The sequence below is a fragment of the Globicephala melas genome, chromosome 14 (genome assembly GCF_963455315.2).
Source record: "Globicephala melas chromosome 14, mGloMel1.2, whole genome shotgun sequence".
Classification (NCBI taxonomy): Eukaryota; Metazoa; Chordata; class Mammalia; order Artiodactyla; family Delphinidae; genus Globicephala; species Globicephala melas.
This window is the reverse complement of record NC_083327.1, coordinates 9,853,114-9,867,791: the sequence shown is the minus strand read 5'-3', so window position 1 is coordinate 9,867,791 and position 14,678 is coordinate 9,853,114. Positions and strand designations below refer to the sequence as shown.

Genomic DNA, 14,678 nt, shown 5'->3' with positions numbered 1-14,678 from the left:
AGTTTTCCAGAAGACCCAGAGGAAGAGCCCTGGCTGCCTCTGGCACCTCTGGTTCAGTGCACCTGGCACTTACCTGCCTGACCTTGAGTTCCGTGATGGGGGACATCGTGAGCTCCCTGCCAACTGCCCACTTTCCGTGTTCCCTGCCCAGCAGTCTATGTACTCAGAGTGGGAGAGAGGGGGCATCCCCTCCCTCTGGCTGAACCTGAGGTTCCCACCTGCTTCAAATGAAAAGCTGCTGGCAGGTAATATTTGGGATTGAGAGTGAATTTTAAGCGGTTTCGCCTCATGTGTATTCACAGAGCCAGGCTCGGAAGCTGAAGGTGGGCCTGGAGACACAGAAACAACTGCTTCCTGGGGATAAAACAATTAAGATAGGAATCCCTATCCCCCAAGCAGGAAGGAGCTGGTGGCACCTTTCTGAGGAGGGTTCAGGGAGGGGACTCTAACTTCTCTTAGTAAATCACACTACTCTCCTACCAGCAACTTGAATCTGCAATTCTAGGTTCAACATCTGTTAATGAAAAATCAATCCAGAGTCACTTCTTCCAGTGGCAAGGCAAACAGCTGAGAATCCTTGATAGGGGTGGGGAAATGGGTGCTTATAAACTGCGCATGTGCCACACCTGTGCTGATTGTAAGCGCACACAAACTCCTTAGAAAGGGTGTTAGTCATTAGTATACAAATTTGTTTGATAGTCATACTTTTTGAGCCTGTGATTTAAGTCCTGGTTGTTTATTGTATAAGTTTGTACAGTGTTACAAGTTTGAAATAAGTGTGTATAATTACGCAGGCTCCTCTCTAATACTCTTAAGGTGGACGCAGTTCCTGTGCTCATCTATCTGCTTCTTTAAATACCATATCGAGGGACTTCCTTGGTGGTGCAGTGGTTAAGAATCTGCCTGCCAGCGCAGGGGACATGAGTTCGATCCGTGGTCTGGGAAGATTCCGCATGCTAACAAGCAGCTATGCCCGTGTGTCACAACTACTGAGCCTGTGCTCTAGAGCCTGTGAGCCACAACTACTGAAGCCCGCGCGCCTAGAGCCCGTGCTCCGCAACAAGAGAAGCCACCGCAACGAGAAGCAAGTGCACAGCAAGGAAGAGTAGCTCCGGCTCGCCATAACTAGAGAAAGCCCGTGCACAGCAATGAAGACCCAAGACAGCCAAAAATAAATAAATAAATACCATGTTGAACTTCCAGCCAAAGAAATGGTGTGTATATGGGGGATGGGGGTATTTAGAAACCATGATAAAGGAAGTCCTCACTAGGGGATGGTTTACACTTTATTTTTCCCACAGAAGAGTTACTTTTTATTAGCTACCTGACACATTAGTACTTTATTTCCCTTTCATTGAAATTGAGAACTACGGAAGAGTAGAAAGAATTCTGTATATCCTTCACTGAGAACCAACTGTTGATATTTGTCACATTGATTCCCTCCCTCCCTCTCTCTCTCTCTCTCTCTATGTATATATATGTATATATATAATTTGGGGGCTCATTTTTGGGCGGTGCTGAACTATTTGTAAGTGAATTGTAGATATCAACACTTTACATATTTCAACATGTTTCGTGTTAGAACAAGGACCTTTTCTTATGTAATAAAGGCACCACACTCTAGAAATTGTATATTATAGAACATACAATCAAATACTATTTTACAATATAGCCCATGTTAAAACTTCCTCCACTGTCCTGAAATGGTCTCTCTCTGTCTTAGATTCAGGGTTTGAATCATGCGTAGCACTTGGGTGTCTCTTGATTAATAAGATGATCTTCTGCTTTTTTGTTTTCATGGCTTTGACAAACCAGTAGTCCATTGGTCCCATTGTTGGTGATGCTAATTGCGGTCTTTGGTTAAAGTGGCATCTGCCCTCCAAGTCGCTATTGTGAAGGAATATTTTCTCCTTTGTAATTCGTAATCTATGGGCTAGGCTTTCCAGAACTCTTCAATATCCAGTTAATAACCTTTCATTTGATAGTTAGCCATTGATTATTATCTGAATTGATTACACTGGTGGCTGCAAAAGAACAGGCAACCCACAGGCTTTGATTGCAGGTGAAGAGGTCTGCCCTAATAAGTGGCCATGAAGGCTGCTGAGGGGACATTAGATGTTATCAGAACATGACCTTGGGAAAAGCCAGCTTCATCTCTGTCTGTGAACCCCTAAACATTGAAACACACCCCCATCGGATAGATCTAGTGCAGTGTTTAGAGCAATCTGTTTTTTAAATGAATAAAACAAGTTTGTTTAGGGCCTGAAGGCCGGACCACATAGTTTAGGCCACGTGAGCTTCGAAATCCGGGTAGATTCAAAAGTTCCAGACTCAGCGGCTTCAAGGAACGTGAACCGTGGGGCACTTCAGAGCCCCCATCAGGACCCTGGAAGAAAATGAATATCGGAATCTCGTTTTCCTCTTTGTTAAGTGGCAGGAGTGACCCCTCAGTCCCTTGAAGTTGCAGAAGTCGCCCTGCAGTGAAGTCCCGGGGTCCGGCTCCCTTAGGCCAAGCGCAGACACACCCTCCTTTGGAACGTGGAAGGCAGGGACTCGATTTGGCAGCTGGGTGGCCGTCGCACCCCCAAACCTGTACTGCTTTCCTTGGTTCAGGCCCAGCCACTGTTTCTAGAATAACAAGGGTTTCTAGCGCCGTCTCCCCACTCACTCCCAAGGTGAAGGGATTTTGGTGCAGAGGAAACGAGTCAAAGCAGGTGGAAGCCCGAGTCAACTCGGAGACAGCTGGGCCCACCCGCACTCGGGAGCCTAGACGGTCAACCTGAGACCAAGGCGGCCCGGGCGTGCGGGGCGTGGCGAGTGCGGAATTGCGCTGCCGGGCCGGGGGCGGACCGGGGGCGTGGCCTGGATGGGGCGGGGGCGTGGCCTGGATGGGGGTTGGCCAGGGGCTCGTGGCGTGGCTGGCCCAGGTGCTTAACTTTCCGCCGGAGGCGTCATCCTGCCCAGTCTAGGTCCGAGCTCCCAGCAGGGCTGGTATAGACATCCAGAAGATGGGGAAGCTGCCCGAGCGGAACGACATCCCACCTTGGGTGGGGACTCCCGAAGTCTTGACGGAGCCCAGGGTGTTCCAGGTCCAGACGGGGCTGTTGGAAGCCGTGTTCGGTGAGTGAGCCCAGTCCTAACCCGGGTGCCCCGGCCCTCCTGGGCCCGAGCGCTCATCTTCTTCCCTAAACAGGCCCCGACGGATCTCGAATCCCATTCGTCGAGGAGGTGAGCAAAGTCATGCTCCAGATGAAGGGTCTGGAAGCTTCGGACCTCGCCGAAGTCATGGTTTCCGGCTCTTACTTGTTCAAGTTTCAGACCAAGTGGATGCTCCAGCCCGTGGCCTAGCGGCACCGCCAGCGGCACAAACAGGTTGAGAGGCCTCATGACCAGGTGCCCTGGACCTGCCTGTGCAGGCGGCCTGGCTCGCGCCCCTCCAGCCCTCCTCACCCCTCCCTAACTATCCCCTCCGGGCAAACACCAACAGCACCCACCCGGGGAGGCCTCTGTGTCCAGGCTGTGCCCCAGACTCCTTGGCAGTGCCGGCCCTTGGCCCTAGGGACCCTGGAGTAAGGCTGTGAGAGGTGGCCGGGGCTGGCCTCCTGGGGCGGGGCCTCCCCACCCGCCATGTTGGAATGAGCCCAGTTGGCCCCAGGTTCTGAGGTTCCCGAGAATCCCAGGCCAGGACGTCTAGCTGGGAAGTCCTAGAGAGGAACCTTGGAAAGAGGCAGAGAACTGTTCAGGCTCTTACCCTCTCCCCTCACACTTGCCTGCTGTGGCTTTCTGGTGCAGGGATGCTGCAACCTGAGGAAGCCATGAATTCGCTCGACCTAGCTCCTCGGATGAAGGGAAGCCAGTTTGCAGCCAGACCAACCTGGGACGGCCAGGTAGAGCGGAGGCTGCAGCCGGGGCTGCCCGGGGTCTGGTTTAGACTCTGCTCCAGCCTGACAAGGAACACCCAGCTGGCTTCTGGTCTCTGCCTTTAAGTCCTCCTGTCCTTCCCCCCAAGGTTGCTAATTACACAATAAAATTTTAAAAGGTTTCTTGATGTGTCTTGTTGTGTAGTTGAGATGTTGGAGATAACATCACAGGTGAGGTGGCCCTGGGAGCTAAACTCTTAGTGAAACCCCTAAGGCTAGAAAGAGGTCCCAGAGCACGGGGGAAAAGGGTCCGGAGAGAAAAGGAAAAGGAAAAGGAAAGGGTCTGGAGAGAAAAGGAAAAGGAAAAGGAAAGGGTCTGGAGAGAAAAGGAAAAGAGTCTGGGAGTCAAGTTCTGAGATGCAGCTCTGACCAAAAAATCAGACAACCTAGGAGAGATGTGATATCCTGGCATTGAGAGTTTCATATCCTTGTAAACTAAATTGGAGACCGCTGTCTGGGTTCTCATTTGCATTCAGCCTACTGCTACACATTATTTAGGTTGGAGTGTGAAGAAAATTCAGCCTTACAGATAGGTATACAGGAAAGGAGAACCTCACACAGACCCCTTGAAATGGTCTCTGGAATTCACCACACTTACAGGAGGCCCTGGCCTCCGAAGGGTAAGTGGGATTAGGGTGGATGAAGCATTACCGTAGGTGGGGCTCACTCCTGAGGGTAGAGGGGCCATCAGAACGGGGGCTACAGTTTTCCCTCGTAGAGACCAGCCTGGTAGTTCACAGGCCGGAATGAATCCCCTCAGGGAGCTTTCTGACCCTTTGACCTTAGCCACATTCACCCTCCTACCCCCTCTCCCTGCTCAGGTTCTAAATTGAAGATAATAGCCTCTGACCTCAGGCGAAGTTGTGAGATTTACGTAGGGCAAGCATCACATCAGAAACAAGCGTTGACTATCTTTTGGAGCAACTGAACAAAAATGGGGGAGAAAAACAAGCAAGGAGCCATTTTCTGCAAGAGGCACGTGGCCTGTCCATCAGACAGCTGTTCTCGTTCTCACTCAGTAAATGAATGGCACCAGCATTTTGGGCCAGTGGTTCAGGCCCCAAACTAGAAGCCGTCCTTGATGCCTGACCACCCAAAAGGACTCCCTGCTCGAGCCCAGTCACCTTGACTTCCAACCTGAGCCCTTCCTGCACCTGTACCCGGTCCTGCTGCCCACCCCACCCCGGCGCCAACCTGCCTTGCCAGAACTACTGAAAGAGCCTCCTATCAGGTCTCAGGGGGTTCTCTTTTCGGCATCTCACAGTCCGCTCCTCTGTCAGACTTAATTCTTACAACGTTAATCAGATGGCCCCTCCTCCAAAGGGAACTCCAAAATTCTCCAAAGTTTTCCAGCCAACCTAACCCAAGCTCCTGGCCCTGACCTAGAACGCCCTGTGTAACGTGCCACCTGCCTGCATCTCTGCTGCAGATCCGTATCCTTTTGCTGCCCCTCAAACAAACCGTCTTGTTACCACTTCAGGGCTTTTATTTTTGCTCTCCTGCCAAGAACACCTCTCACTTGTTTTTATTAATTTTTTTGGCCACACCAGGTGGCTTGCAGGATCTTAGTTCCCCAACCAGGGATTGAACCCGTGCCCCCTGCAGTGGAAGTGTGGAGTCCTAACCACTGGAACACCAGGGAATTCCCTCTCATTTTTTTGAGTGATTCTGTTCCCTTCTTCCCGGTGGTCCATGTTCCCTCCAGGGGTCCTCTCCTCCTCCACTGTCTCTGCTTGACCTACTTTAGTTTTGTTCATGGCATTTTCAACACGACTGACAAGCTAACCGTTCGTTTTCCTCCACTGCCCCACTGGAATGTAAACTCTAGAAAAGTTGAGATTTTAAAAGAATAGACAGTATGGGGCTTCCCTGGTGGCGCAGTGGTTGAGAGTCCGCCTGCCGATCAGGGGACACGGGTTCGTGCCCCGGTCCGGGAATATTCCACATGCCGCGGAGCGGCTGGGGCCGTGAGCCATGGCCGCTGAGCCTGCGCGTCCGGAGCCTGTGCTCCGCGATGGGAGAGGCCACAACAGTGAGAGGCCCGCGTACTGCAAAAAAAAAAAAAAAAAGACAGTATGTAATATTAACTGTTGAGGAGAGTTTTCTAAGACAAGGACACCAGCTTGGCTGCTTGGGTTTGGATCCTCTTTAGCGACGGAACCGTGAGCCTTGTGCTTTGGGTCCCCCTCTGTAATAGGGTAAGATCCGTCGCATGGGTTGTAGTGAGGATATCAAGTCTTAGGACAATGTCTGACACCATGGGCAGTCAGACATGATTTCTTGAATGTATGAAGGACAGGCTGCAGGACTGGAGCTGGATTGCTCCCTCCCAGGCTTATGGAGGAGGGACTCCAGCCTCCAGCCCCTGTTCTCACACTGAAGGCTCAGTGAGGGGAGCTGGGAAGTCCTTTGTCAAGGGCACTGTCCCGCCTCCTGGAAATGCAGGATGGTGTGTGTGTTTCCTGGGGTCTCTGGAGGCCATACAGCCTTTAGGTCACCAGGAAGCAAAGGTATGTTTTGGCATGCTATTGAAGTTCATTTTGAGGAGAGGAAGAGACTAGGCAGGTACCCTATGGGCATCCTGACACCCTCCCTTCCAGCCTTTGAGAATTGCACCAGTACTCTGGCCTGGAAGTCATGGACCACTCAGCACAGCTCCTGCCCAGGATTTTGGAGGAGAAATCAGTCCCACCTTTCCCACATCCCCAAGAAACTGATGATTGTTAAAAGCGTTGGCCCTCTGATTTTGAAGAACTAGACACACATAAATGACTTTCCTCCTGTTTGGAGGGTCAGGAGGGACAGTTGGCTCAACTCCGTGTGGAAGGAGGCCAAGAGTATCTACAAAGGTTGACCTGCCTGGCAGATTTGTTCCTTCCCGGTAAGAAGAGCTGATAGGCTCTCATGGGACAATCATTGGGTGTCAGGATCGGAGGCTATTGCAGGGCCCAAGATTCTACAGATCAGGGAGGGGCTCGTGTTGGGATCAGGTGGGGTCTGGGCGGGGGGCATCTCGCTTTCCAGGGAAGAGACCGCCTCTGATCCTGGTCACCTCAAGGGGGTCCCTTGTGGCTTCGGGCACATTTTGAATGCAAGGGCATTGGCAAGATACTTCTGGATACCTGTTAACAGTTGCAACAGTTCCCTACAATCTCACCCAGGGACACCTGCAAACTTTTTTTTTCTGATCTCTTAGGTGAACAGTCTCCCTTTTGTACTTCTTGCTTGAGTCTCCTTATGGACCAACAGTTGTGGCCCCCAAATTAGCCTCAGCCAGTGCACCCTTTAAAGAATCAGTTGGCAGTGAATGATGGTGTGTGGGCATATAAACTGCAGAGTTATGAACCCCAATTTTGCAGTGTAGAGGGGGCATAAAAAACTGCCCTTGACCCTAAGCCTAGAAATTCCCTAAGGGCAGTGCTTCTAAACGTAGAAAACAGCGTTTCGTTAGTTAATCTGTGTCAAAAGTATCAAGCTTGGAAATTTAAGACTGTGCTATAAATTCCATGCATGCCCTGGACTGAAGATTTTTCAGCACTAAAAAAAAAAATCCTAAGCAACACAAGACTTTGAGCAAATACATAGAACAGTTTTGGAAATAGTAAACAGAAGGTTAAAAAAAAATGGTTGTCTTGTGGTGGTCCTTTGTTTTTTTTGAGTTTGAAGCTCTTGATCAATTTTCCGCCAAGGGTAAGCGAAAGGGCAACACAACCACTGCAGTGGGTGTGAGTTCGATCCCTGGTGGGGGAAGTAAGACCTCACATGTTGCATGGTGCAGCCAAAAAAATAAAACTAAAAGGAAAAAGCAAGTCAAGCCACAGTTATATGTTGTTGTTTTTTTTGACACAGGGCTGTACATCAAATGAGAGTATTATCGAGAGTTTACACAATCCAGATCTGAAGGCCATGTGACTCCCTTACGGAGATCAAGAAGGAATGTTATCTTCTGAAGAGTCGTCCCAGTAATCTTGGGAGAATGTTGCTCTGCCGATGGGGGAGCTTCACTGATGCATATTGCTGATACACGATGCACAGCAGAAGGGAGAGAGGAGGCCAAAGGGCACAGAAAATGTTTTTGTGTTTAAATTGCTCTTGTCTTGCAATGAAATGCAAATTTCATTTCACAGCAGTTAAGGTGCATATCAACGCAATAATTCCAGTGAGCCCAGACTCTTGCATCTTCCCATTCAGAGAAAAGCACTAATATCGTTAACTTGAGATGTCTGGTTTTTTTTGGTTTTTTTTGCGGTACGTGGGCCCCTCACTGTTGTGGCCTCTCCCGTTGCGGAGCACAGGCTCCGGATGCACAGGCTCAGCGGCCATGGCTCACGGGCCCAGCCGCTCCGCGGCCATGTGGGATCTTCCCAGACCGGGGTACGAACCCGTGTCTCCTGCATCGGCAGGCGGACTCTCAACCACTGCGCCACCAGGGAAGTCCGAGATGTCTGTTTTTTGTTATTAGTGGTAGTCTTCTGATGCTCAACTACATTTTTTTTTTCAGCAAAAACTCCTATATATCCTGTCTCCTCCAATACCTCTTTGGAGAAGTTCCTCACAGCTCTCTGAGAGGCTGTTTCTGGGCTACAGTCCTCAGCAATGCCCCAAATAAAACATAAGTCTTAACTTTTAGGTTGTGCTTTTTTTTTTTTTTTTCAGGAGACGTCTCCATCAAATCTCTATCAAAGGTCAAGCTTCTCTTCTAGAACTTCAAGGTGGGCAGTGGGCTGAGAGTTGCCTCACTCCCACCCCCGCTCCTAAGACTCTTTATTTTTTAGAAGAGTTTAGGTTCACAGATAAATTGAGCACAAAGTACAGAGAGTTCCCATAATCCCCCTGCCACACACTTGCCCAGCCTCCCTAACTACAAACATCCTTTCCCAGAGTGCCAGCTACCAACTGGCACTGCCGTCTGCCTCTGCAGTCACGAGCCACTGCAGCCACCGACCTTCAACACCCCCTGAAAGGAGTTCAGGGTGGAGATCAGGGGTGAAGCCCTCTGTGCTCTGGGAAAAAATGTGCAGAACAGGTCTTCAGATGGTTAGATATTTTTAGGAGAAGATTTCATGAGCCCAGTTCTTGCATCTCTTCATATCTAGAAAAGCACTGAAATCATTAACGGTGACGTCTGCTCCTCGGGGCCAGCAGCCAGCCTCTGCCTCAATGTGTGCCTGACTGCACGTGCCCCCTTCATTAAAATCACATACATACTGCCCTTCCCCCCAGCTCCTGCGAGCGGTTCCTCAGAGCTACCCGGGAGGCTGTCTCCCGGGCTGTAGTTCTCATTTGCCCTGAAGAAAACTTCACTCACACCTCTCACGTTGTGCTTTTTTTTTTTTTTCAGTCAACCAGAGAGGTAATCTGTTAGAAAGAGATGAGTCTACATTGACATATAATTAGCACTGAGAAAGTCCATAGTTTACATCAGCGTTCACTCTTGGTGTTTTGACAAATGTATAGTGACAGGGATCCACCCTTATAGTGTCATACAGAACAGCTTCACTGCCCTAAACATCTCTGAGCTCAGCCTACTCGTCCCTCCCTCACCCTTAACCCCTGGCCACCACTGATCTTTCTACTCTCTCGTAGTTTTGCCCTTTCCAGAACGTCGTATGGTTGGAATCATATACTACGTAACCTTTCCAGATTGGCTTCTTTTACTTAGTAAATGCATTTAAGTTTCCTCTCTTGACAAAGAATGTCATTTCAGTAAACAAAGGATGCAGTGGCCGTCAAGCTATTGGCCACTGCAGCTGCCCTGAAGACACACCCTGAAGGGGTTAAAGAGACAGCACACTGGCCCTACTAGGTAGTTAGTCAGATATGAGTGCGTCCTTGCCCCACCCTGGACAGGGTCATCTTTCCCTCCCCCACCCAGACAGTGGTGATCAGAAAAGATCATCCCTTTTGTGGTCAAGGACTGCTAAGTTTCTAGCCTTATTAGGACCAGGCAAGATAAATCTGCCAGCACAGGTTGGCTCAGGCACACCAACACCTAAACAGTGGCTCAAAGTAACCCTGGGTCCATTATACTGTATTGGTAATAAATTAGCATTGAGGTTTTTGCCCCCCCCACCATGGGTATCACCTGGGTGCTTATGGGTAAGTGCCTGCACACTAGGAAAACAGTTATACAGCCTAAAGCTGTCAATCAAATTGTCAGTCAAATGACACAGTACACAGGGAGGGACCACCACTCTAAAGCACCCAAACCTACCCCCACTGCGGGGCAGACAGCGGCTCTTGCATTTTCCCATACATAGAAAAGTGCTAAATTCATTAATTTGAGATACCTGGTTTTCCTTTAATTACCAGTAATCTTCTGATGTTCCACTGCCTGGTTTTTTGTGGTTTTTTTTGGCGGGGGGGAGGTGGGGATTTTTTGTTGTTTGGGGGTTTTTTTGCAAAAACTCTGATATATCCTGACTCCTCCTTAAGTTTTCAGAATAGTCCCTCAGAGCCATCTGAGAAGCTGTATCTTGGGCTCAAGTCCTCAGTAAGTCTGCTGAATAAAACATAATTCTCAACCTTTAGGTTGTGCATTTTTTTCTGTCGACACCTCCATGTCTTTTTGTGGCTTGATAGCTCATTTCCATGATCTAGATGGACCACTGTTTATTTATCTGTTCACCTACTGAAGGACAACTTGGTTGCTTTCAAGTTTGGGGAATTATGAATAAAGTTGCTATAAATATCTGTGTGCAGGCTTTTGTGTGGACATGTGTTTTCAAGTCCTTTGGGGAAAATACTAAGGAATGAAACTCTTAAATTGTGGGGTAAGAGTATGTTTAGTTTTGTAAAGAACTGTCAAACTGTCTTTCAAAGTGGCTGGACCCCTTTCTATTTCCATCAGCAGTGAATGAGAGTTTCTGCTGCCCCACATCCTCGCTAGCGTTTGGCATCACCAACGTTTAGATTTTGGTCATTCTAGTAGGTGTGTGGTGGTATCTCGCTGCTGTTTTAATTTGCATTTCCCTAATGACATATGATGTGGAGTGACATATGAAGCATATTTTCATATGCTTATTTGCCATCTTTATATCTCCTTTGGTGAGATGTCTATTCAGATCTTTTTTCTATTTTTAAAATCTGTTTTCTTGTTGTTGCATTTTAGGAGTTACTTGTATGTTTTGGATAACAGTCCTCTATCAGATATGTCTTCTGCAAATGTTTTCTTCTCGTCTGTAGCTTTTCTTCTCATTTCCTTCACGGTGTCTTTCACAGAGCAGAAATTTAAAATTTTAATGGAGTTCAGCTTATCAACTCTTTCTTTCACGTATCGTGCCGTTGGTGTTGCATCTAGAAAGTCATCATCAATCCATACAATGAAATACTGTCAGCCATAAAACATAATGGAAGCTTGCCAATTATGACAATACAGATGGCCCTTGAGGACATCATGCTGAGTGAAATAAGTGAGACTAAGACAAATACCATATGATCCACTCATATGTGGAATCTGAAAAAAAAAAAAAAAAACAAATCACAAAAGCCAAGCTCGGGCTTCCCTGGTGGCGCAGCTCGTCCGCGGCCTCCTCGGGGATGGGGCCCGGATCCAGGTGCCCTGAGGTTTCCTGGAATCCTAGACCATCCAGGGGCCACTGACCCCGAGGGCCCCTTTGCTCCGTGACAGGAGCCTCGCTTCCCCTCCCGCGGCTCAGCGCCCCTTCCCTCCCAGGCCAGGGCAGCGAGATGCTGGCGGCCTTCTGCAGTTCGTTCAGGGTCTCACTCGTGGTCAGCGCGGTCCCAGGATGCGGAGTCTGGATCTTCCTTATCGGATCGCCCTTTTGCCAGGATGTGAGGACGCTCTTCATTGTGGCAATGTCTTCCCAGCTTCGGGTCCACCAGGATCGAGGTGAGTGAGGGGTTTCATGGGCCCTGGCGGGGAACCCGTCCTTGGCCCAGGGGTCCGGGAAGGCGGGCTTGGGTCTCTGCATCTTTCTGGTTCACTCCAGTTCCTTAGTCTGAGGTCCTGGAACAGTTCTGAAAACAACCACTCAGTCTAAAAACCCCCGCTGTGGGTCCCGGCTCCTGAGTTTGGGAAGGAGTCTTGGCGAGACCCACAGGGGAAAATCTAGCGTATCCGTGACTCCAGATGAGGGTCCCCGGGAAGCAGCATCGTGAGGGGACGTCTTCCGCCGAATCCCTTCTGTGGCCCTGCCTATCGCTTAGATATCCTAGGACAGGGGATTTCAAAGCATGGCCCCGGAGCAGCAGAATCAGCTTCACCTGGGAACTTTCTTGAAATGCAAACTGGCGCCCACTCAGACCCGGAGAACCGGAAACCCTGGGGGTGGGGCGCGGAGATTTCGGTTTTAACAAGCCCTTCAGGTGATTCTGATGCATCTCCACAAAGCCGCCACCTGACCAGCTGCTTTCTTTTTATCCAGAGCTCAGACCCAGCGGCTGCTAAATTCCGCGTGGGCCTGGAGGCGCTCGGTTTCAGGCTGGGGTCGTCCGGAATCCCTCATCCAGATGACCGCTCCTGGCGGGCCCAGGACGGGGATGGCGTTGCTTGTGGCGGGTGCTGACCTGGAGGTCGGGAGGCTAAGGCTCCGTCCAGCTGTGTTTGTGCCGTGAAAGGTGAGGATGGAAGTGGGGCAGCTCTTCTCAATTCTTTCACGTTCAAGTGACTGCGAGCTCGACCTCGGAAGGAAAGTTTCCGTGGTTTTATAACAAAATGATCCTTATTGGTTTTGCCTTGATCAGTGTTCTTTCCAGGTTATGATGGGGGAGGGAAAACAATTTCAGAAAGTGTTTTCAGCTCCTCGCTGTGATGGGGGGGCCTGTGTGGGATTTCTGGAGGAGTCCCCAGCCCCTCCCCCGCCCCCTTCCCGGCTCTGGAATCCTTTCCTGCCGGGGTCCTTACCGGGAAGAGTGGGGAGCTTCAGGGAGGGAGGGCCTGCTGTGGGAATGCTGCCCGGCAGCCCAGGCAGGTGAGACAATCAACTGTTCCTTGGCTTGTGTACCTCAGGCTCTCGGCTAGCTTTTGCAGGAGCTGCGAGGTCTTAGAAGCAGGTATGGCGTGGATTGAAACGCGTCTGGAGTCTGTCTGGTAGATTGTTTGGTAAGCAGGACCCATGCTCCTGGATGGTTAAACCTGGGCAATTTTTGTTGAGGTGGGAACACAGAAATACTTGGCAACGGGGAGTGCGTTGGGTCAAGAGTGAGTTTACGGCCTGCTGTAGGAAAGGGCCAGATGGCGGGCTGGGGTTGAGGCTGGGGAGGGACAGGCTACCCCTCCTAGGGCCAGGTGGGGGTATAGAGGCCTTCAAGCCCTTGTGAAAGCCGGAGGGATGCAACCCAGAGCCCTGGAGGGGGACCAGCTTCTGGGAGGAGGGGTGTGTGGGCAGGAGACCTCAGGGAGCTTTGTGGAGAGGTTGCTTCTGCCTGAAGAGATAGAATACCTACTCTTACTCGTACCTCCTTTGATCTGACTACTTAATCTATGGCCATTAACCAACGCTTCTCTAATAAAAAACACTAAATTCTTGTTTCTACTTTCATAACTAATAAGCCCACACTTATGCTTTAACAAATGTCATTAGCTCTTTTTTTTTTTTTTTTTTGCGGTACGCGGGCCTCTCACCGCTGTGGCCTCTCCCATTGCGGAGCACAGGCTCCGGACGCGCAGGCTCAGCGGCCATGGCTCACGGGCCCAGCCGCTCCGCGGCACGTGGGATCCTCCTGGACCAGGGCACGAACCCGTGTCCCCTGAATCTGCAGGCGGACTCCCAACCACTGCACCACCAGGGAAGTCCATTAGCTTATATTTTTAAGTGATTGAATATGTGAATGAAACTTGTAATGTTTAATTAAATGACAAATTTAATATATTAGATTCTCTTAGATGCCAAAAACGTTTGAACGTAGCTAGAACATTTAAAAAATAGATTTGCTAACATCTGAGAGCTTAAGGGCCAGGTCCTGTTCTGCTTGAGATGTGTGATATTATCAGTATTCAAAACAATGACATAAGATAGGTCTTCTGATTATTTTCTTGAAACTCAGACACAAACTCAAACTCAGACTCAGAAACTTATTTTCTTGAAACTCAGAACCAAGCAGCCTGTTCATGGTCACACAGGCAGTGAGTGGCAGAGCTGGGATTGGAATCTAGGCTCTCATGCCACCTGCCCCTTTATCATTATGGTGACCACAAAATAGACGATAACAGTTTCATTAAAACTGGTTAGAGAAATGCTAATATTATGACTTTAAAATTAGTTTCTTCATTACTTCTAAACTTTTTTTTTTTAAAAACCCTAGTGGGAAACAATTTATTATATATATTCCCAGAGTTGCCATAATATCATCAGGAAATACATTCATGCTTTCGTTGGATTTCAGTCATTTTTATGACCTGAAAAAAAAAAAAAAAACAAACTATCCCAGACCACAGATATTTGTGGCAGATGGATTCTGGAAGGAAACTGGACCTCCTTTCACAATTCTGTGAAACCTCAGCCAGTCATTAGGCTGAGTGCCTTTTTATACCGAAGACTAGCAAAAGCTGCTTATGGGGTCTTCAACTTCACAGAGACTGTACTTAAAAGTTTAGTTTGGGAAATGTAGAACACATGTCCATGGTTGAAAATTCAGAAGATGCAAAAGTGTACGTGGAGAAAGGTAAGCCTCAGTCATCCAGCCTCTATTCAGATTTTATCTTTGTCTATATGTATATATTTTATATGTACGTATATGGATGAATTGTAATGTGTGGCAGGATATTTCATACATTGTTCTATACCTTTGTTTTTT

General features: G+C 49.0%; 1 protein-coding gene across 1 annotated transcript; it reads left to right on the top strand.

The window, feature by feature from the left end:
* The first annotated feature begins 3,008 nt into the window (after positions 1-3,008).
* On the top strand, positions 3,009-3,348 carry DPPA5 (developmental pluripotency associated 5). The gene is made up of 2 exons (XM_030859515.2): positions 3,009-3,120; positions 3,194-3,348. Exons 1-2 carry the CDS (start codon positions 3,009-3,011, stop codon positions 3,346-3,348), a joined length of 267 nt encoding a protein of 88 aa, XP_030715375.1.
* Positions 3,349-14,678: the final 11,330 nt, after the last annotated feature.

What these genes read in the sequence shown, in the direction of transcription:
- DPPA5 (XM_030859515.2), top strand. Translation starts at nt 3,009, where the DNA reads ATGGGGAAGCTGCCCGAGCGGAACGACATCCCACCTTGGGTGGGGACT. An exon ending in GCTGTTGGAAGCCGTGTTCG is followed by an intron (nt 3,121 to 3,193) that starts GTGAGTGAGCCC and finishes TTCCCTAAACAG; the next exon opens with GCCCCGACGGATCTCGAATC.